The sequence below is a fragment of the Eurosta solidaginis genome, chromosome 2 (genome assembly GCF_040869045.1).
Source record: "Eurosta solidaginis isolate ZX-2024a chromosome 2, ASM4086904v1, whole genome shotgun sequence".
Lineage (NCBI taxonomy): Eukaryota > Metazoa > Arthropoda > Insecta > Diptera > Tephritidae > Eurosta > Eurosta solidaginis.
Genome location: NC_090320.1, coordinates 70469582 through 70491494, shown reverse-complemented (window position 1 = coordinate 70491494; position 21913 = coordinate 70469582). Strand labels below are relative to the sequence as shown.

General features: G+C 38.1%; 1 protein-coding gene across 3 annotated transcripts in view; it reads right to left on the bottom strand.

Annotated features, from left to right (window-relative positions):
- The window catches only part of LOC137239879 (glycoprotein-N-acetylgalactosamine 3-beta-galactosyltransferase 1-like), a 105793-nt gene that overhangs the window by 30645 nt on the left and 53235 nt on the right, over positions 1–21913 (bottom strand). For 2 of the 3 annotated variants that reach the window (XM_067765641.1, XM_067765644.1), the window contains exons 2-3: positions 6616–7175; positions 6447–6543 (exon numbers count right to left, since the gene is read on the bottom strand). In XM_067765641.1, the coding sequence (XP_067621742.1) occupies positions 6447–6543; positions 6616–7139 (621 nt within the window). In that variant the 5' untranslated portion in view covers positions 7140–7175. The remainder of the gene's footprint in view (positions 1–6446; positions 6544–6615; positions 7176–21913) is intronic. The other variant, XM_067765643.1, reaches the window with a different exon arrangement.

Genomic DNA, 21913 nt, shown 5'->3' with positions numbered 1-21913 from the left:
CAAATACACCTGCTCACCAAATTTTATCAAGATATCTCAAAAATTGAGGGACTAGTTTGCATACAAACAGACAGACGGACAGACGGACATGGCTAAATCAACTCAGCTCTTCAACCTGATTATTTCGGTATACTTAATGGTGGGTCTATCTATTTTCCTTTAAGGACTTACAATTTTCGGTTTCGTGACGAAATTAATATACCATTTCATTTTCATGAAAGGTATAAAAATGTATGTTGTTAACAAGTTCCAATAACAAAAACGACCTTACGGCCGTACTGAATTATATATACCTGCTCAGGCGCGTATTTATGCCCAAGGTTGTTTAACTTTATTTGATGTAGAAAGTGTAGTTGCAGCTGGACGCAGGTAAACTTTATGAATTTAGGTAACTGAATATTTCACAAATAACTACTGTTAATTTGACGGAGCACATATTTTAACACCTTTTTTTCCATCAAAACTTTAAACAGGGCTTAAAAATAGGCATTTCGAAAAACAGGTATATCCGCCACCTTTTAACAAAAAAAAAAAAAAACAATTTTTTTTGTTTCAATCCTAAATTAAATTATCTTTAATTGCTATACAAGAAAACGACAACCGGCCGCCTTATTTACTCACAAAACCATTTTAAATACAACGAAAAAGAAAAATTTCAAATTTTTCCCAATGTTGAAAATTGTTCAACTTTGAGCGACTCTACCTGGTAAACTATAATTTTCTGTGAAAAACCAGTTGTATATTCTTGATCCCTGGAAAATTCTCTATTAGAAACATGTATTAGATTTAGCGAACGCTTTCATGATTTTCAAGATCTGGTGCGTAGTGGAACAGTCATGGTGTACATGGATGACTTGATTATTCCCTCCAAGGATGAAGTCGAGGGCATCCGGAAACTGAGACAGGTGTTAGATGTTGCTGATGTGAACGGTTTGCAAGTGAAATGGAGGAGATGCCAGTTCCTGAGGAGGAAGATCGAATTCCTCGGATACATCATTACCAACAATATCATACGGCCCTCTGAAGCAAAGACTAGCACGATTAGGAACTTTCCAGTGCCAAGTGATAAGAAGTCCTTACGTTTCCTTGGCCTTACGTCCTACTTTCGAAGATTCGTCGATAATTACGCGGTTATCGCAAAATCACTATCCGGCTTACTCCGAAGGGGTGTTAAGTTCGCGTTACAGGATGAGCAACTAGTGGCATTCCAGCAATTAAAAGCAGCGCTTACATATCTCCGGTATTGAAACTATATAATCCACGAGCGACACTGAGGTGCACACTGATGCGAGTATGGTAGGTTATGGCGCAGTGCTTCTGCAGAAGGACGTCGAGGACCAGGAGTTCCACCCAATCCAGTTTATGAGTCGGAAGACGAAGCCCTCTGAAGAAAAGCTGCACTCCTATGAGTTGGAGGTATTGGCCGTAGTCGAAGCATTGAGAAAATCGCGAGTATACTTGTTGGGAATAAGCTTCAAAATCGTGACGGACTGCAATGTGTTTACTATGACGCTCAAGAAAAAAGATGTCCCTCTTCGAGTTTCGCGCTGGGCAATGTTCCTACAGGACTTTAACTATGTGGTCGAGCACCGGAGTGGATCAAAAGCGCGACATGTAGATGCTTTGAGCAGGGTCTCCTGTCTGATGCTGGAGGATTCACTCAGTCATCGACTGAAACAGGCTCAGCTCCAGGACGACTGGATACGAGCGGTTCGGAAGGTTCTAGAAAAGGATGAGTACGAGGACTACTACGTACATCACGGTGTCCTATGTAAAGATCCTGTGAAGGAGTTAATCGTAGTCCCATCACTAATGGAAGATGAGATCATTCGTATCGCGCACAAACAGGGGCACTTTTCCGCCAAGAAAACCCAAGAGGCATTGGACAAGTCTTTCTACATCCCTCACTCGACCCCTAAGGTAGCCAAAGTAGTGCGAGGTTGTGTGGAGTGTCTTATCATGGATGCTGAGGCTGGGAGGAAGGAGGGTTATTTGAATGCCATCCCTAAGGAACACAAGCCTTTGAGCACCTTTCACCTAGATCATGTCGGACCAATGGAGACCACCAAAAAATTATATATTATAATCACATACTAGTGGTGGTGATGCTTTCTCGAAGTTTGTTTGGCTGTATCCCACGAAGGACACAGGTGCAGATGCTGTAATCGACCGCATGAAAAAGCAAGCGTCAATATTTGGAAACCCTAGGCAGGTGATAACAGACCGAGGATCAGATTTCACTTCGCATCTCTTTAAGGATTACTGTGAAAGTGAGGGGATTGAGCATCTCTTGATCGCTACGGGTATTCCGAGGGGCAACGGACAGGTTGAAAGGATGCACCGGATAGTGGTACCGATGATAGCGAAGCTGAGACATGAAGCCCCAGGGAACTGGTACACGCATGTCAACCGCGTCCAGCAATTCATCAACAGTGTCGCACATCGCAGTACAAAGGTATCGCCGTTTAAAATATTGACTGGTATGGAGATGCGAATTCAAGGGAGTCCCCCATTGCAAGAGCTACTCGAGGACGAGCACGTAGCCGAGTTAGACGCGGAGAGAGAGGAAGTGCGTCGTCAAGCGCGAGACAATATTGATGTAATACAGGAGGAAACCCGTAAGACTTTCAATAAGCACCGCCAAGCCGAGAGGGGTATATGATCGACGAGCTAGTAGCAATCAAGCGAACGCAGTACGGATCAGGTCTAAAGCTGAAGGCCAAATATCTGGCGCCCTACAAGATTGTGAAGGCCATGAGGCGCGGGCGTTATACCGTTGAGAAAGTTGGAGATCACGAAGGCCCGAACCGCACTATCAACGTTGCTGAACACATGAAAAAATGGGATCCATCATCCGAGACCGAATGATAGCGCAGGATGGCCGAATGTGAGATTAACGTGCGCGACTAACTTGACAAGTAGATACCGAGCCTTACTAATGCAACCCTTACGCATGTAGAGTAGAACGCACTGAACACCGCCAATTTGCTTTGACAAGACGAACGAAGGACGATCAAAGTCATTGTTAATAAAACCGCCATCAAGCGAAGTTGTTTAAAAACTGTTTCATGTAAAACCGTGTTGTGAGCCAATTAAATATAAAACTAATGTAATTTTGATCATGTACAATCAAACAAATTTGTGAACATTAAAATGTTAAAGAACTACCAGCTGCGTTTTAATTAAAGATCCCACATAAATGTTTGTAAGAGGGTATCTATCTGTTAAGGAAGCATTGGATAGCGAAGAAAAAACCCTTTCCTCTCTTCTCCCTCCCTTCCGCTCATAAGAAGTCAGTTGCAAGGCCACCCAGCTACATATATTCGTATGGTTACAACCATTGATCTGCATTGAGTATGACAGCAGTGACGACGATGATATGACCACTTAAGCAGTCAACGGAGCGTCCACACTTCTGCAAGTAACGTATAGGTACTGTGTGCATATATCTTCGCACCATATGTCAAAAATATCTCAACTTATCCGCCATTATCATCATTCATCATGAATTGGCCCTTAACCGCCTAGTCAATTTGGTCGTTTCGTAACAAATCACGCCAGCTTTCCCTGTTTCGCAGTAACTGATGCCGATTGGGAGCACCAAGAGAGGTCAAGTCTCCACCTACCTCTCGCAACTCTATGGAGGTCTCTCCGTTCTATTGACTCCAAACTGCGGTTTCGACTGAAGTACTTTCTTGACCGGAGCGTCCTCAGGAGCGTCGTTGGAAAGAGTTATCCTTTGTTTGATTTCTAGGCTCGGGATGTACACCTTTACTTATAAATTTCTAAATTTTAACTGTAATTTTCTGAACTTGAATTGTAATTTTCTGAATTTGAATTTGAATTTCAGAACTTGAATTGAATTTTTCTGAACTTGAATTGGATACTCTGAACTTGAATTGTAATTTTCTGAACTTGAATTGGAAATTCTTAACTTAAGTTGTAATTTCCTGAACTTGAATTGTAAATTTCTGAACCTAAACTGGAAAAGGTGTAGTGTATATCTAACGTAAGTACATTAGCATATTGTTATATATCAAATAAACGATACCTTCAAATCTTACTCCTAACGGTAATACTGTTAATAATAAAATTTTGTAAGAAATACCTCCGAGGAGACTCAAGCCGCTCTTTGTCTTAATTTTGTGAAAGGGAGAATCTTTGTTATTTCTAACAAATTCAGGGTAAAAACTGAGTAAGAAAGGCTAAGTTCGGGTGTAACCGAACATTACATAATCAGCTGCCAAATTACTGCTTGCAAAACTTTTAAATTACCTTCTTTTAAAAGTGGGAGGTGCCACGCCCATTGTCCAAAATTTTTCTAATTTTCTATTCTGCGTCATAAGGTCAACCTACCTACCAAGATTCATCGCTTTATCCGTCTTTGGTAATGAATTATCGAACTTTTTCGGTTTTTCGATATCGAAAAGGTGTGCGGTTTCGCTCATTTCAAATAGCGATCTGAGATGAGTGCCCAGGAACCTACACACCAAATTTCACTAAGATACCTCAAAATTTACTCAAGTTATCGTGTTTACGGTCAGACGGACGGGCGGCTAAATGAATTTATTTTTTCGCCCATATCATTTTGATATATAGAAGTCTATATCTATCTCGATTAGTTTATGCCGTTACGGTGTACCGTTATGCGAACAAAATTAATATGCTCTGTGAGCTCTGCTCAGCTGAGTATAAAAATTAAATTGTGGTCGGAATCGGAAGGAGTCGTATAGGGTTCCAAATTAAGGTAACCCTATGGATACTTAATATAAATACATTTGCCATTTTCTCAAATTCATTTGCCCGTTTCTCAAGTTTCTCAAAGGATCTGATAGCTGTGTCACTCCTGTATTGTTAATCTGGCGAGCGTGCAAAAGACGTGCTCAGCAGTTTCATCCATCCCACACTTCCTACATAGGCTAGCACTGACGGTGCCATATAAATTAGCATGTGACGCTTGGACCTACACGTTTCATGTGCTATTGATGCCTCGTGTTTATCTAGCCTTGATTTAGTTGAAACATTTATGATCATAGTTTTTATTACCATCTTTGTATATAGGACCGGGCCCCTTATAAGTTTTAATTACTTTCTATCCCTTTGTAGTGATTGTTTGCGCCATAACGAACTTTTAGATGTGTGATATAGATATGAGTATTTCCGGATCCGGCTAAGATCCTTAACGAAGTGAAGATCCATATCAGGCAGTCCGTCCTGTCAAAATCATATGCTATACTACTAAGGTCTTACGGTAATTGCAACCAGGCACTGAATCTCGTCTCACTCGTTAACGCTTTATTTTTCGCTACCAAGGGTATGGATAGGTTGTTAAGAATGACACACAGTGCTGCGGTCTGCTGGGAGGTTTTCATAGCTCCCAATCTAAACCTAAATAGCCTGCTTACATCTTCTAATTTCGTTAGGTAGGTTATGTGGCCGCCGTGGTGTGGCAGTAGCCTGTTTGTCCACCACACAAAACGTTCTGAACTCAAGACCTAGAAAAAACAACATCGAGATCTTTAGAAGCATGTTTTTTCAAAAAGAAACATTCTTTCTATGCGGGTCCCCTCGGAAGTGGTTTGGAAAATATTCCGAGTATAATTTTGCCATGAAAATCATCTTAACGAAAATTCATTTGCTTGCAGATATAGCTAGGAGTCTGCATAGAACATAAAGGTCCTTTTCCCGAAGAATGTAGGAAAAATTAATAAGTATCACGACGCAAATTCGAAGAGAAGCTCAGCCTAAATTTCCAGAAGGCATATCCGCCTTGTATTTATTTTTTAGGATCTATTTTGCGTGGCTGACAGAGGGGAGGGTGTCAATTCTCACCTTAACCTCAACAATTGTTTACTTTCTTCCTTCTTCACTCTTTCCTTCAAAAGGAGCTTCCAGGGCAAGTTGCGGCTGCGAATGTTTCCTAAGTATTTTGCACTAAGTTTCTCCTACAGATTAACTTCTTCCAGCTTAGGTCTGGGCCAATTGGGTATCTATATTCGTCCTAGTAAAGAAGAGATCAGTTCTCTCCGAAGTTGAGGTCAATCCGATGTCAGTCGCATAGAAATGTACAGGCATCCCGAAGCCCTCGAATCATTAATGAGGTTTTTGCTGGAAAAAATGCTTAACTTAAACTTACGTATCGTCATCTGCGTAGCATTCTTCGTCTCTACTGCTTGCGAAGAATTCCCAGCTCTTAGCTCCCCCATAGCGGCTTTGCTTTGCCTCTGGATCTTTTCACAGGACTGGTTTTATTGCGACTTTAGTTACGAAGTTATTGCACTCCCCCAATTATTTCAGGGTAGCAACCTCCTTGGGTTGATCCAGTTTCTTATCCACAATTGTATGGAATTCGGTCCATATCGTTGGTCTAGGGTTTCTAGTGCAATAACCTCTCACCATTTTTAATGCTATGTACATTCTAAAACTACATATAAGACGAAACTTACTTGTCTAACAAATTTTTTAAACTTGCAACCGAAATAAACTGGCGCCCTTGTATCGAGTGGATATAAGAATACGCGTAAATTTTCCATAATTACGTATCTACAACGAAAAGGTAAAAAATTTAATCTTTTATTATTTGAACTGCTATAAAAACATCGAAACACTACTCACGTATCATCATCTGTTTTCAGAAACCAATCAGCATCGTTGAGATGATTATCGTAAATATATTTCATTGCTTCCCTCGTCTTATTCCATAAATTCCCACGCCCTTCTTTTACAGGTAGCTTAATACTATCCAGTGCTTTGTCACCTTCGGAACTCATGAAAAGCAATTTGTTGCAACGTTTTCCCCATGTTTTATGAATATGTATCGCCTTTTTTGCATGATTGGCTGGACTTGTTAATACCCAACATAGTACTCGTGTTTCATTGTAAAGTTGTGCCGCCAATGTACTATCATCTTTACTGGATATTCGAGTTGGAACCATAACGTATTCTTCTTCTCGTCTATGAAAAAATCCACTGGGAAAACTTACGCGGAACCCGCAATCAATATGACGAAGTTGTAACGAAAAACCGAAACCAATCACGAGTCCAGCTGTTAGCATTAAAAATGGCCGAAGGTGATTTGAAATATTTTGATGAAGCATTAGGTTGCTCAACCGTGTTTTTAGGGAGGATCCCGGATACATTTATTTTGACTTTGTTCGCATCTATGCGACCGACACCTGGTTGATCATAGAAAAAGTTTTGAATTAAATAAAAAATGTGTGACAAAATACGTAAAAAAAGAAAAAAAAAAAAATAACAAAGCACACTTAAATTTAATGAGCTAAGACCACGCTTACACATGAACTTATCTTGAATAACTCCAAAGTGGTCAACTTACACCGGGATCTCTAGGATTTGTTCATAATTACCGATTTTTGTTTTTGGTTCCAACGACAGTCGACTCGGTAATAAGTTACAACAGAGGTCGACTGCTGAAACCTGCCAAAAACATGGGGAGAGGTGTGAAACGACGCGTATTTTAAGAATGTTCGCAGAAATTTGCATTTGAAGTTCGCAATTTTCATGCGTGGGATTTAAGGTGTTGATAAGCGGAACTCGCAACTTCCGCAACCCAACTGTCAACCTAACCTACGCGAGGTGAGCCCACTTACCAATGTGAATGTATAATAAACTTGGTACTTCCAGAAACCTCCGGGGAGTGCGTTTATCGCTACAGCAACAACAGGAAGTTGAAAGTCTCGAACTCGACTAGACTCAAATTCCATGTGTGTATGATTTCGCCTTTTTCACGGTAATAAGGCGTATGTATATCCTAAGTGTTACAACCATGACGCTGGTGCTATTCTGAGGTCGATCACGACGTGATAAATTTCATTTCGTGTTCCTTCATTCGAAGACGTCCAAGTAACTAGGTGTAGCCTGGTAGAACAAACGACCATATTTGGAAACGTCGTAAGTCTTTTCTGCATAGGTCAACGTAGAAAGAGTCCTAATCACCCCCGTTCCATAATGTTTTGGTTAGTAGGCATAGGTTAATATTATATTGATATACCTCATCTTGATCAGCGACAGAACATGGCGGCGAAATCTTTTTCGCGCCGACCAACTCCCTGCGTACGTACCTTTCTTCCCTTCGTCTGGCCACTGTAATGGACGCCGCAGAACCTTAATGTCCTGCTGATTTGCGCCGCCCGACACTTATCACTTATTAAACTTTAGGTAAAACGAAAAATATGCATTTTTGGAAAGGTATGTACCTTAATGTAACAAGCAAGGAAGGCTAAGTTTGGGTGTAACCGAACATTACATACTCGGCTGCCAAATTACAGCCTGCAAAATTTTAAATTACCTTCTTTTAAAAGTGGGCGGTGCCACGCCCATTTTCCAAAGTTTTACTAATTTTCTATTCTGCGTAATAAGGTCAACCCATCTACCAAGTTTCATCGCTTTATCCGTTTTTGGTAATAAATTATCGCACTTTTTCGGTTTATCGAAATTTTCGATATCGAAAAAGTGGGCGTGGTTATAGTCCGATTTCGTTCATTTTAAATAGCGATCTGAGATGAGTGCCGAGGAACTTACATACCAAATTTCATCAAGATACCTCAAAATTTACTCAAGTTATCGTGATTACGGACGGACGGACATGGCTAAATGAATTTCTTTTTACGCCCAGATCATTTTGATATATAGAAGTCTATATCTATCTCGATTAGTTTATGCCGTTACGGGGTACCGTTATTCGAACAAAATTAATATACTATGTGAGCTCCGCTCAGCTGAGTATAAAAAAAATAATAGTAGATATTACAGATGTCGTTTTAGCTTCGGTCACGAATTAAGGTAATTGATAAATTGTTTACGAAATTTTATAAATTGAAGAAAAAAATCCACATATAAGGATATACATATTCTTACTTACTTACTTAATTAGCGCTTAACCGTTTAAACGGTTATGGCCGTCCAACAAGTCGCGCCAGTCGCTCCTTCTCTATGCCAACCAGCGCCAATTGGTCACACCAAGGGAGTTTAAATTGTTTTCCACCTGGCCCTTCCAGCGGAGTGGGGACCGCCCTCTACCTCTGCTTCCATAGGCGGGTTCGGATAGAAACACTTTCTTGGCCGGAGCGTCATCGTTCATTCGCATAACATGTCCTAGCCAGCGCAGCCGCTGTGTTTCAATTCGCTGGACTATGTTGATGTCTGCGTATAGCTCGTACAGCTTATCGTTAATTCTGTTTCGGTACTCGCTATCGCCAACTCGTAGAGGGACATAAATCTTTCGAAGAACTTTTCTCTCAAATACTCTCAGAGCCGTTTCATCTGATGTTGTCATGGTCCATGCTTCTGCACCATATACCAAGACGGGAACGATAAGTGACTTGTAGAGTATGATTTTCGTTTGCCGAGAGAGGACTTTACTTTTCAAAGTAGCATTTATTGGCAAGAGTGATTCTTCGCTGGATTTCAGAGCTGATTTTGTTGCTAGTGTTGATGCTGGTTCCCAAATAAACGAAGTCATTCACTATTTCGAAATTATGGCTTCCAACAGTAGCGTGGTTGCCAAGGCGAATATGCGCTGACTCTTTGCTCGGTACTTCATTTTGTCCTCATTCACCATCAAACCCATCGTTTTCGCTTCTTTTTCAAGTTTGGAGTAAGCAGAACTACCGGCGCGTATGTTTAGGCCGATGATTTCAATGTCATCAGCATATGCCAGTAATTGCACGCTTTTATTGAATATTGTTCCAGAGCGGTTAAGTTCTGCAACTACTGCAATACACATTCAGGGACTGCAAAAAACCCTATTGATGTTTTAGTAACCGATTTGGAACAATATTTTATAAAAGCACCTATTTAGTGGGTACGATGGCAACACTGACATCATCGGCCTGTAGTGGAATTAACTAACTTTATCGATATATTGGCGGATCAATAGCTATATCGATTTTGGTATTCAGTTACCAGCTACATATTGTCGCTTAATTATTGAAGACAAATTTAAGATTGTAAACGGCATTAGCTGGGTTTCCATTATTCTACCATTTGATAATAATAATGATCACCACGTTAGCTATGTTAAAACTGAATTTGAGAAAAGCACAACCGTCATCGAAAGCGAAAAATCGTTAGTTAAACTCTCAACACATTATATCGTTAAAAAATAGCGAAAACGACCACTAAAGCTTCCGCGGCTCAAGTTACGCTCACTCCAAACTGGAAAAAGATGGAGAATAGATGGGTTTGATGATGAATCTGGACAAAATGTCACCAAGCAAAGAGCATTTTTGCGTCTTGGCAACCACTGGACCGTTGAAAGCCATAACTTCGTAAAGGGCTTCGTTTGTTTGAGAACAAAGTTCAGTGAAAAATTCAGTGAAAAATCACTCTTTCCAAAAATGCTACTTTGGACTGAGTAGGCCATTGAAAATTAAAATTCTCACTCGCAAACGAAAATCATGCTCTACACGAAACTTATCGCACTCGTCCTGCTATATGGTGCAGAAGAATCGACGCTGCCAGCATCTGATGAGACGGCTCTGGAAGTGATGGAGAGAAGGTTTAACGAACCTTGACGTGTTGGCATCACCGAGTACCAAAAAGATTTAATGATGAGCTGCACGCGCTTAATGCAAACATAAACATAGTCCAGCTAATAAAAATACAGCAACTACGCTGACTTGTCCATGTTGTGCGAATAAAATATGATGCTTGAGCCCAGAAAGTATCCTTAACTGAACCCACCTATGGAAACAGAGGAAGAGAACTACATACATCTCCTACAGCCAGCCTACTTAGTTAAACTTAATCCATTATGTTTATGTTTATGTTTTTGGGCAATTCGTATTCATGAAAAATTTTCAGAATTGTGTTGTTTCAATGATTTTCAATGTACATTTTGAGAAAAGTACACCTCATACGACGAATAGCAGACCTTGTGAACTGACCAACTGTCTAAACTTTTCCATTTTTTTGAATTTTCGATATCAGAAAAGTAAGCGTTGCTATAATCTTATTTCGACCATTTCTAATATTTCGAGCTCAGATAAGCTCGTGTACAAGAAGAGAAACAGTTACTGGCATAATAACAACGCCCTTACCAAGTCCTTTAGGTTTAAGTTTGTTTTATTTTCACAAAGACTATACATATGTATGTTATATATCCCAATGCCATGTTTCACCATGATATCCCCAACGGCATTTTATTTACGGCTTGAAAAACTAAAATTTTCTTGATTTGAATGTCGGCCCATTTTCCAAAACTTTACAAAAATTCTATTTTAATTCACAAGGTCAGCCCATTTATCGAATTTCGTCATATAACTAATCGATCTTTCGTAACAAATAATCGCATTTTTTCCATTTTCGAAATTTTGATGTCGATATAAGAGTAGGAACAACCTGCATGGCAGATTTGACTTTTAAATTTTCTACTTATAAATGTGGGCTGTGCCATGCCCGTTTTCCAATCTATTCTTGGTCCAGACGACAGTGTACCTAATTTCGTAAATATATCTCAATTTTTGTTCAAGTTATCGTGTTAACAGGCGGAAGGACGGACGGAATGACATGGGCCAATCATAACCTTTTTCGATGTGGAAAATGTTGTTATAAGGAAGTATATCTACCCTATTGCAAGTGTCGATGGGTCAAGTTAGGTTGAACTGCCTGGTCCATGAGGACCTCATAGGCTTAATGAGTAGTGTTATCAGAAGTTTGTTTAACGACCAAACTGAAAACCCCTACCAAAAACTAGGACCTATATTATATAATAACTCCATCCTCTTGGCAAATACAAGAAGCTTTCTTACAGTTGTATCACTCCTTCGAGCTGAAGTCTTAGCCTGACAACCGCAAAGTGCGAGCACAAAACGTGCTCGATCGATTCCTCCCCCAACCCGCACTTCCTACATTATCTATCACTGACCAAGCCTAATTTAATGGCATGTGAGGCTAGAAGGCAGTGTCCAGTCAGAATATCCGTCATCAGTCTACAGTCCGCTCTTTTTAATGATAGAAGCAGCTTTGTTAGTCTAAGGTTGCAAGACCTACACATAATCTACGACATTTCACAGCCCCGCGCTTGGACCCACGCCTGTGCACCTGTCCTCATTTCTTAATTTCGCTCAATCTAATTGGAACGTCTATGGAGAAAGCTTCAAGGGATGCGCCCTTTTTAACTAGTTCATCCGCTTTTTCATTCTCATCTATTCCCATATGCCCTGGGAGCCAATATGCTTTTCCTTGTCGCAATTCTTTCCCCGGATTGATTACACTTTAACACACTTTTAGATGCTGTGCTTTGCGAGATTATTGCCGTAATTGCTGTTTGGCTATCAATATTACATTTAACACGGCTGCAGTTTAAGCTTTTCTCTTCCAGTGTTTCTACTGCTTTGGTTACGGCTAATATTTCTGCTTGTAAAATGCTACAGTAATCTGGAAACTTGTGGGATTTGTTTATTTCAGGCACAGTACACCGCAGACCGTAATCCTACGATAACTTCCTACTTAACTAGGATGATCCCTATATATTTTTGCAAGGTTTCTAATGCAGAGTCACAGTTCCTAATTTTGGCCTGGTCCAATTTGGGACCTTGTATGTCTTGTCAATGGGTAATAGAATCGAGTTTTTTCATTCATTCGATTATGCTATTACGTAAATCATCATTGTAAACATTGCTTTAGCTTTTTTCAAATTTCACTATCTACTACGATCGACACTCACAAAAGGAGGGTATATCTATCGTGATTCCTGTATGCTACTTCGTACAATTGTTATCCAATCAAAGTTATATTACCCTTTATAAACGCTGGGTATAAAAACGGCTATAAGTTTCGAGTTTAATTATAAACGTTATAAATGTTACGATCCCTGTAACCAATTATTTGAAATAAACCTTATTGTGTAGTTGATGGACATTTTAATGTTTCCTCATGCTATAAGCGCAAGTATTTTAATCATCAACGACAATGCAAAAATAGTAATAACAAGTAAGGGTGTCTAAGTTCGGGTGTAACCGAACATTATATACTCAGCGTGAGCTTCAAATGTGCAGTTTATTTCAGATAAATTACTTTTCTACATAAAGTCTCCCAAGTGAAATATCATTGATACAAAACTATTTTTTGCTAAGATATAGCTTTTTATTCTAGTCTACAACCCTTTTAAACATCTTTTATATAAAAAGGAAAAGATATATCACTGATTTTAAGCTTTTTTGCAAAATATAGCTTATTTTATTCGTACACGACCGTGTTTAACCTTTATATAAAAGTGGGCGTGGTCCTTAAACGATTTTATAAAATTTTCTTCGAAGCATTCCTTGTAGTGAGTGCAACTTCTCTGCCGAATTTTGTTACGACTAGCCACCCGCATCTTGCGCAATAAATATAAAAGTCTCATATCAAATATCAACAGAAATCAGCTGTTCTATCAATCAATCATCTATCAATAAAAACTTACATACATACGCTTGCGCTGCCATCTCCCGAATGTTAGCAAATGCCGCTAATGCAGTATTAGTTCTAATCAAATATTCACAATAGTGCCATAGTAGAAATAGATTTCTCTGTGTGCTCACAATCGTTTATTTTTAACAAATTATTTTAATAAAATATAGCTAAACAAAATCACTACGACCAATAATGCCCAAAGCTCGCTAATAGCACGAATCTCAATCTTTACAACCAAAACTTTATTTATAGATTTGGATGCCAAATAAGAGCGAACATGGGACCTGTACATAAAAACAGCAATTAGAAATAATATATAAGATAGGTTTAACGGGGTTTGATTTATGATCAATAACATTTGTAAAATTGATTTTATTACAAGTGGGCGGTGTGACGCTCATTTTCAAAAAGTTATTAAAATTTGTATCAAGAGTCTCAATATCAGTCCATACATCAAATTTCAACATTATAGGCGATGATTTAATAATTAATAAGGTTTTTGTGTTTTCCAAAATTTTATATATATAAAAAGTGGGCATGGTTATCATCCGATTTCACTCATTTTCAATGTCAATCAATGCTGGGTCCAGATAAGCCCGTATACCGAATTTGGTGAACATATGAATCAATATTTGCTCAAGTTATCGTGTTAAAGGGCGGGAATGGCTAAATCACATTTTTTATTGATACTGATGATTTTGGTATATGGAACTCTATATCTATCTCGATTACTTTGTACCTGTACAACCAACCGTTATGTTACCAAAGTTAATATACTCTGTGTGCAAAGCACGCGGATTATCAGCCCAATCAGACTTAATAAGCAGTCTCTCGCCACCATGAGTTGCATCTGCATCTACATAGCTTCCTATATAAATGTCTAAATGTTAATCACATAGCCTTGGTGATGCAATGGAATGTGGGATCAGTCACATAAAACCATTTACAAAAAAACATCAAATAATAATGATAACGACCTTATATTTCATATAATAATATTGTTACGAATATTAGCAACACTAAGGGGTACTGTCATCTCTATACCGATGCTAAGCAGTGACTTGATGCACATCAATAATTCAATCATTATGTCTACACATATGTACGTACACGCAGGGAGATGCAACGCACAAACACATGCAGATATCTCATCTGAGATATGCAATATAATTGTGGAGGTGTCGCTCACAAACATACGCGCGCATGAGCTGTGAGAGAAGCTATAAAAATTGTGCATCTGTAATAATATAATATAATTATATCTGAGAAACTTATAGCAGATAACCAACTAGTAGATTCTAGAACAGAACCGCCTAGAAATGTCAACGAGTAAACCAAACAGTATAAAAGGCGACACCAGTAGAGGCGCAATAATCAATTTTGATTTAGCACGCTATCTGTCGAGCAATAGTAGAGTTATTTATTGTGAAGTACTTTAATAAAGACCATTTTGCATTACTGAATAGTGGTGTTATTTATTAACAGTTTAGTGATTCGAACTTAGCAGAAGGTTGCAAATAAGAGGATTTGCAGTAAAATCGTTACAATATATACAAACATGATTTTGAAATTGGGCCGAATTTGGCAGGCTTTAGCCGGATACGAATCTGCTTATGTTACTTAAGCACTTATGTCTGGGACGTTAATCAGTCATATTAAGGATTTTTATGTTGTAATCATCAATGAGTCCGCGCCGAGGGCCAGGACAAGTACGACATCGAACTTACATAGCTTAAGTCTTCTTCCCCCGTCTTAAGAAATAGTTCACCTCTTAGTCCCTACAAGATACTTTCAGGCAGATCAACAAAATACAGGCACAACAGAATCTTGAAAATATAATATCCAGAAAAATTGTCAATAGTTGTAGAACAAATACGATTTTTTAAAATAACTGTCTATTTTGTCGGAATTCTATTTCCCCGATTGTGTTATCACCATTAAAAAGCGTTTGACAGCTTAGGCGATGTAAGCAGTGCGTTAAAAGTTTTTTTTGTGGGAGACAAAGTTTTCCTCCAACCGTCTCTCCTAACTCTGTGCAGCTCCCATCTTCCTTTGCTTTCAAGTAGGTGTAACTTTAGAAATAATACCTTGGCCGGAGTGTGTTTGTCCATTCGAATAATATGACCCAGCCAGCGAGTTCATCTGTGCGTAAACAAAGCTCATAACTGTACCTCCTTCGATAACTGTTGTCGGCATCATTGAAAATACTTTTCGCTCCAAGGCTCATCTTATCATCTTTCGCCGCCGTCCAAGATTCTGACCCATACAAGGGCAGGCATGCTGAGAGTCTAAAAGAGCGTGAGGCTTGCTCGCCATGTAGTGTAATTTGGAATACACCTCACTTTGAATGCATTTTACGATACAAAATATACACACACTTATAGACCACACAAGTAATCAAATTTTACTGACCCAAATAATCACTTGAACTCAGCATGAGTTTGTTTACATTTGTCAACCCGTCGCATTGACCGACACATATATCGATTAGTCACACTGACCGACATATGTGCCCATTAGTCATATTGACTATAGAACCCCATACATATATATATAAATGGGTTATTAGAATACGCTGACTAGCATTTGCTTATTATGAATTCATGTACATCTAGCTTGTAAGTATAAGTGTAAATATATATTCGTAATTTAGAAATATTTTGTATAAAAGAAAGCGTTTCATGAATAAAGATTGAATTCTATTTGAACACCAAAACTAAATTGTTCATTTCATATTACAGCAGAGAGAGGACTTTACTTTTAAATTGCCTGATTTTTGAATTGATTTCTAAACTGACATTGTTTTCCCCTCGCTAGGGTAGGCACTTTGTCGTTGGTGTAAGGGCTTAGCCGAACTCCATAGCGCCCGCCTAACAGGCTGAGTACTTTGGGCTGGCATCTATACCGGTTCACCTCACAGGAGGGCCGCGGGATGTCTGTGACCAAGAACTGCCAATAACCTAATGTGCTAATCGGCTGTATTCCAACGGAGCCTTCCCGGTACCAGGCCACCTCGGGAAATACTGATGGCCTTACAATAGTAATGGACACTGCTGTGCCAGACGGTTCTTCCCCCATGTTTAATACTAGATTGCTGAACCCAGCTATTAGGAGTGAAACGGCTGTAATTTCCAGAAACAGCAAGTGGCATAGGTCCTAGAAAGCGTCTAGTATTTACCAAGAGAACGGAGTTATTATATAACATAAGACCTGGTTTTTGATAGGATTTTTTTCAGTTTTCATTGTTTTCGCTGTAAATACAGGTTCTATTTAGACGAAATCCTTCAAAACCTCGAACTAATATACGTCAGCAGTGATAGCGGTCATTCCTCGAATGCAGCAATTCTTCTGGAGGACAGTAAGTACTTCGTCTAAGTCTAATTTACCGCAAGACTAATTTTTTTGCCTCTTTATCCACTCCAATAATATATTATCTTCTCCAATATTAGGTTTGAAGAACTCCCAAGATAGGCAGTTGCCATGTCTGTGCCTCTTTAATTTTGAACGGTTTTGAAGACGTCCCTCACAATTCTTACTGAGCTGGTTGCGTTGCTCAACGCCATTTGGCGAGATTACCTGCCTTCGGTGGAGTCTGGATTCTGAAGGGTAGGGATTTTTTGGCAAGAATAATTTTCTGTTGGATTGCCAGGTTGGAAAGGATATCACATTTAGAAGTTTTTAATCCCAAAGCGTACTTCGGGTGGTTTTCGTCCCCGCATTGCATCTTCTTTGAATATGAATATAAAGAACATAAATAGGATCAGAATTTCTGCCATGAAAACCTTCTCTGCGAAAATTCATCTTCAAGCAGATGAGTCGGCATAAAACATGTCGGTCCCGTTCTACCAATTTGCAGGATAAATTAAAACGTAGCAACTCCTCTAAGGTATATCGCGCTTTTTTTCTTTAAATATATGTGCCAATTGCGCCCAAAGAAACCAGTTATTGTTGAAAATGTTTAGCTGATCCTTTTCAAAGTATGTAATTGATGTAAATCACTTGCATATAACTCGAACAGTTGTTGCTTCTATTTTACTACATACAAATGAGTTTGTATGTATGCGTGCATGTACATGTTGGCCGGCAGACCAACCTTGACCTACATTTGTGTACGTTCAGTTGAAGAAGAACTTTTTGGCTCTTTGGTTGTCATATCGCTTTGGTATATTGCAAGTGCTTGATTTAATAAAAACTTGCTCATGGTTGGTATGGTTCACTGGTTATATGGTTGTACTTTTCTTCAAAGGTGACCATTTGATAAATATTTGCACATACGAAGATATGTATATTACATATCAATAGAAATTGAAAGCGAAATTGAACTGGAAAGTAAACTCTGAAAAGGTCTCGGAGTATTCCCGAAGCAATCTTAAAATTAACCCAAATACGATGGCGTAATAATCTGCAAAATAATTACACAGAAAAGCACGCCAGCCATGCTTTCTACGTGATAACTGACAGCAATTGAGAACGCCGAAGGAAGAAGCTTCATCTGTTTTCTCCAACTCAGTGATAATATACTTCCTCCCCTGCTATCAAATGCGGTTGTCAATGGACGTCCTTTCTGGGCCGTAGCGCCTTAATCCAGGTAGCGTAGCTGCTGCATCTTAATATTTACTCTCTCTCGATGCCGGGCTCATGCAGCCAATCAAATATTTTGAGCTCTCAAGTAAATAACAACATATAACAAGCAAGGACAGGACTGTCTTAACTAATCTTATACCATTCGTAATAACCGAATAATCGGCTTTATGGGATATATACAACATAGAGAACAGATTTACATAAGCGTAATTTTTGATAATCTTAATATTTAAAAATCACGTGTCACTATGTTTGTTCCCAATGAACTCCCAAACTACTGAACCGATGTTGAATTTGTTTTGCACCCCGCCTGTAGTTCGACCTAGGATATAGGATAGGTTATATCTCGTATATATAGTCGTAATATTATTTTATTGCAATTTTTTTTATTTGTTTATACGTACGACGTACAGGGTCCCAAGATATATGCCTAGACAGTGTTTATACAATATGGATGCTAAATGAAAGCTGTTGATGAGTGCTTTAGTACAGAGTTATATATTATCCAGAGACGGACTTGGACTGGGATTAATACTAGGACTGGGACTGAGACTCGGAGTGGGACTGGGACTGGGACTGGAATAAAATACATACCACCCTCTGGGACAGGCAATAAGGAATGCAGAAGAATGAGAAGAAATTGAGAGAAGATAAAAGAGAGAAGGAGATTGAGAAAGAGATAGAATGAGACGAAGATGGAGATAGATGAAGCGAAAAAGACGGAGGGAGGAGTGAATAAAAGGATTAGAAAAAAGTGCAGAGAGGGGAGGGCAGAGTCAGACGGAAAAAGCTTTTTAAAATGTGTGCAGATAGGCCAAATTTGGGGCAGAACAACGTTTGCCGGGTCTTCTAGTATCAAATAAATAATAGATCGGTAATCCTCACACAATGTTTCACGTTTCTTATTGCCTGCATGAATAGCTATGAAGATGATTCTCTTATCTGAATACTTAATAGGTTGTATGGGATATGTACTATATATACGACCGCTATATATGACTTTTAAATGAACTGTATATGTATACCATATACGTTACCACTTGGTATCATACGAAGCTTATAGCTGTTTAAATCGGCAGAAATTACGATAAGCTTCTAATCTAAACAATCGGTTGTATGGGGTATATACTATACATATATACATATGTACGACCAATCTCTGCAGTTTTTTCAAACAATACGTGTATTACACGAAGCATGGGGTCAAATTTGACGCTTATTTCTCATAAAATCCGGTAAATACGACAAAAAAACTATATAGTAGTCGCTGAAAACATTTTTATACCTTTCATGAAAATGAAATGGTATATTAATTTCGTTACGAAACCGAAAATTGTAAGTCCTTAAAAGAAAATAGATAGACCCACCATTAAGTATACCGAAATAATCAGTTTGAAGAGCTGAGTTGATTTAGCCATGTCCGTCTGTCCGTCTGTCTGTTTGTATGCAAACTAGTCCCTCAATTTTTGAGATATCTTGATAAAATTTGGTCAGCGGATGTATTTGGGTGTCCGATTAGATATTTGTCGGAACCGACCGGATCGGACCACTATAGCATATATCCTCCATACAACCGATTTTTCAGAAAAAGAGGATTTTTGTAATATCTTACCCAATTTAACAGATTGAAGCTTCAAACTTCACCATATACTTTCGTATATTGCACGTATTGTTGCCTGAAAAAATTGATGAGATCGGTCGTATATATAGTATATATCCCCCACAACCGATTGTTCAGATAAGGAACTTTTCGTAATTACTGCCCTATTTTAAGAGCTAGAGGCTTCAAATTTCAACGAATGCTTACGTATATAGCATATGTTGTCTGAAAAAATCATAAAGATCGGTGGTATATATAGTATATATATGGTGGTATATATAGTATATATATATAGTATATATATATAGTATATATATATATATATATATTTTCGCAAATTTTAGCCCCATTTTAACAGCTAGAAGCTTCAAATTTCACCGATTGCTTACGTATATAGCATATATTGTCGTCTGAAAAAATCATAGAGATCGGTTGTATATATAGTATATATCTCATACAACCGATTGTTCAGATAAGAAACTTTTCGCAATTTCTACCCCATTTTAACAGCTATAAGCTTCAAATTTCACAAAATGCTTACGTGTATAGCATATATTGATGTCTGAAAAAATCATTGAGATCGGTTGTATATATAGTATATATCTCATACAACCGATTGTTGAGATAAGAAACTTTTCGCAATTTCTACCCCATTTTAACAGCTATAAGCTTCAAATTTCACCGATTGCTTACGTATATAGCATATATTGTCGTCTGAAAAAATCATAGAGATCGGTTGTATATATAGTATATATCTCATACAACCGATTGTTCAGATAAGAAACTTTTCGCAATTTCTACCCCATTTTAACAGCTATAAGCTTCAAATTTCACCGATTGCTTACGTATATAGCATATATTGTCGTCTGAAAAAATCATAGAGATCGGTTGTATATATAGTATATATCTCATACAACCGATTGTTCAGATAAGAAACTTTTCGCAATTTCTACCCCATTTTAACAGCTATAAGCTTCAAATTTCACCAAATGCTTACGTGTATAGCATATATTGATGTCTGAAAAAATCATTGAGATCGGTGGTATACATAGTATATATCTCATACAACCGATTGTTCAGATAAGAAACTTTTCGCAATTTCTACCCCATTTTAACAGCTATAAGCTTCAAATTTCACCAAATGCTTACGTGTATAGCATATATTGATGTCTGAAAAAATCATTGAGATCGGTGGTATACATAGTATATATCTCATACAACCGATTGTTCAGATAAGAAACTTTGCGCAATTTCTGCCCCGTTTTAACAGCTAGAAGCTTCAAATTTCACAAAATGCTTACGTATATAGCATATATTGTTGTCTGAAAAAATTATAGAGATCGGTGGTATATATATTATATACTTCATATAAACTGTCATTTTTGCCCCTTTTTTACGGCTAGAAGCTTCAAAATTCATCAAATTTCATCAAATAGTTACGTTTACGTCATATATTTTTGAAAGTCGTGATTCGTAGTCATAGTTTTTACATGCAGACCACAAAAAACGTGAAGCTTTGCATCCTCGCACAGATTACCTACCTATTTTTTATTTTATATTTATCTTAAAAATCGTTTAGATATGTTCAAATTTCACCAAATGCTTACGTGTATAGCATATATTGTTGTCTGAGAAAATCATAGATACCGGTGGTATATATAGTATATATCTCATACAACCGATTGTTCAGATAAGAAACTTTGCGCAATTTCTTCCCCATTTTAACAGCTAGAAGCTTCAAATTTCACCAAATTCTTACGTGTATAGCATATATTGTTGTCTGAAAAAATCATTGAGATCGGTGGTATATATAGTATATATCTCATACAACCGATTGTTCAGATAAGAAACTGTGCGCAATTTCTGCCCCTTTTTAACAGCTAGACGCTTCAAATTTCACCATATGCTTACGTATATAGCATATATTGTTGTCTGAAAAAATCATAGAGATCGGTGGTATATATATTATATACCCCATATAAACTCTAATTTTTGCCCCCTTTTTACGGCTAGAAGCTTCAAAATTCATCAAATTTCATCAAATAGTTACGTTTACGTCATATATTGTTGAAATACGTGATTCGTAGTCATATTTTTTACACGCAGACCACAAAAAACCTGAAACTTTGCATCCTCACACAAAGTACCTACCTGTTTTTATACTCAGTTGAGCAGAGCTCACAGAGTATATTAAGTTTGATTGGATAACGGTTGGTTGTACATATATAAAGGAATCGAGATAGATATATACTTCCATATATCAAAATAATCAGGATCCAGAAAAAATTTGATTGAGCCATGTCCGTCCGTCCG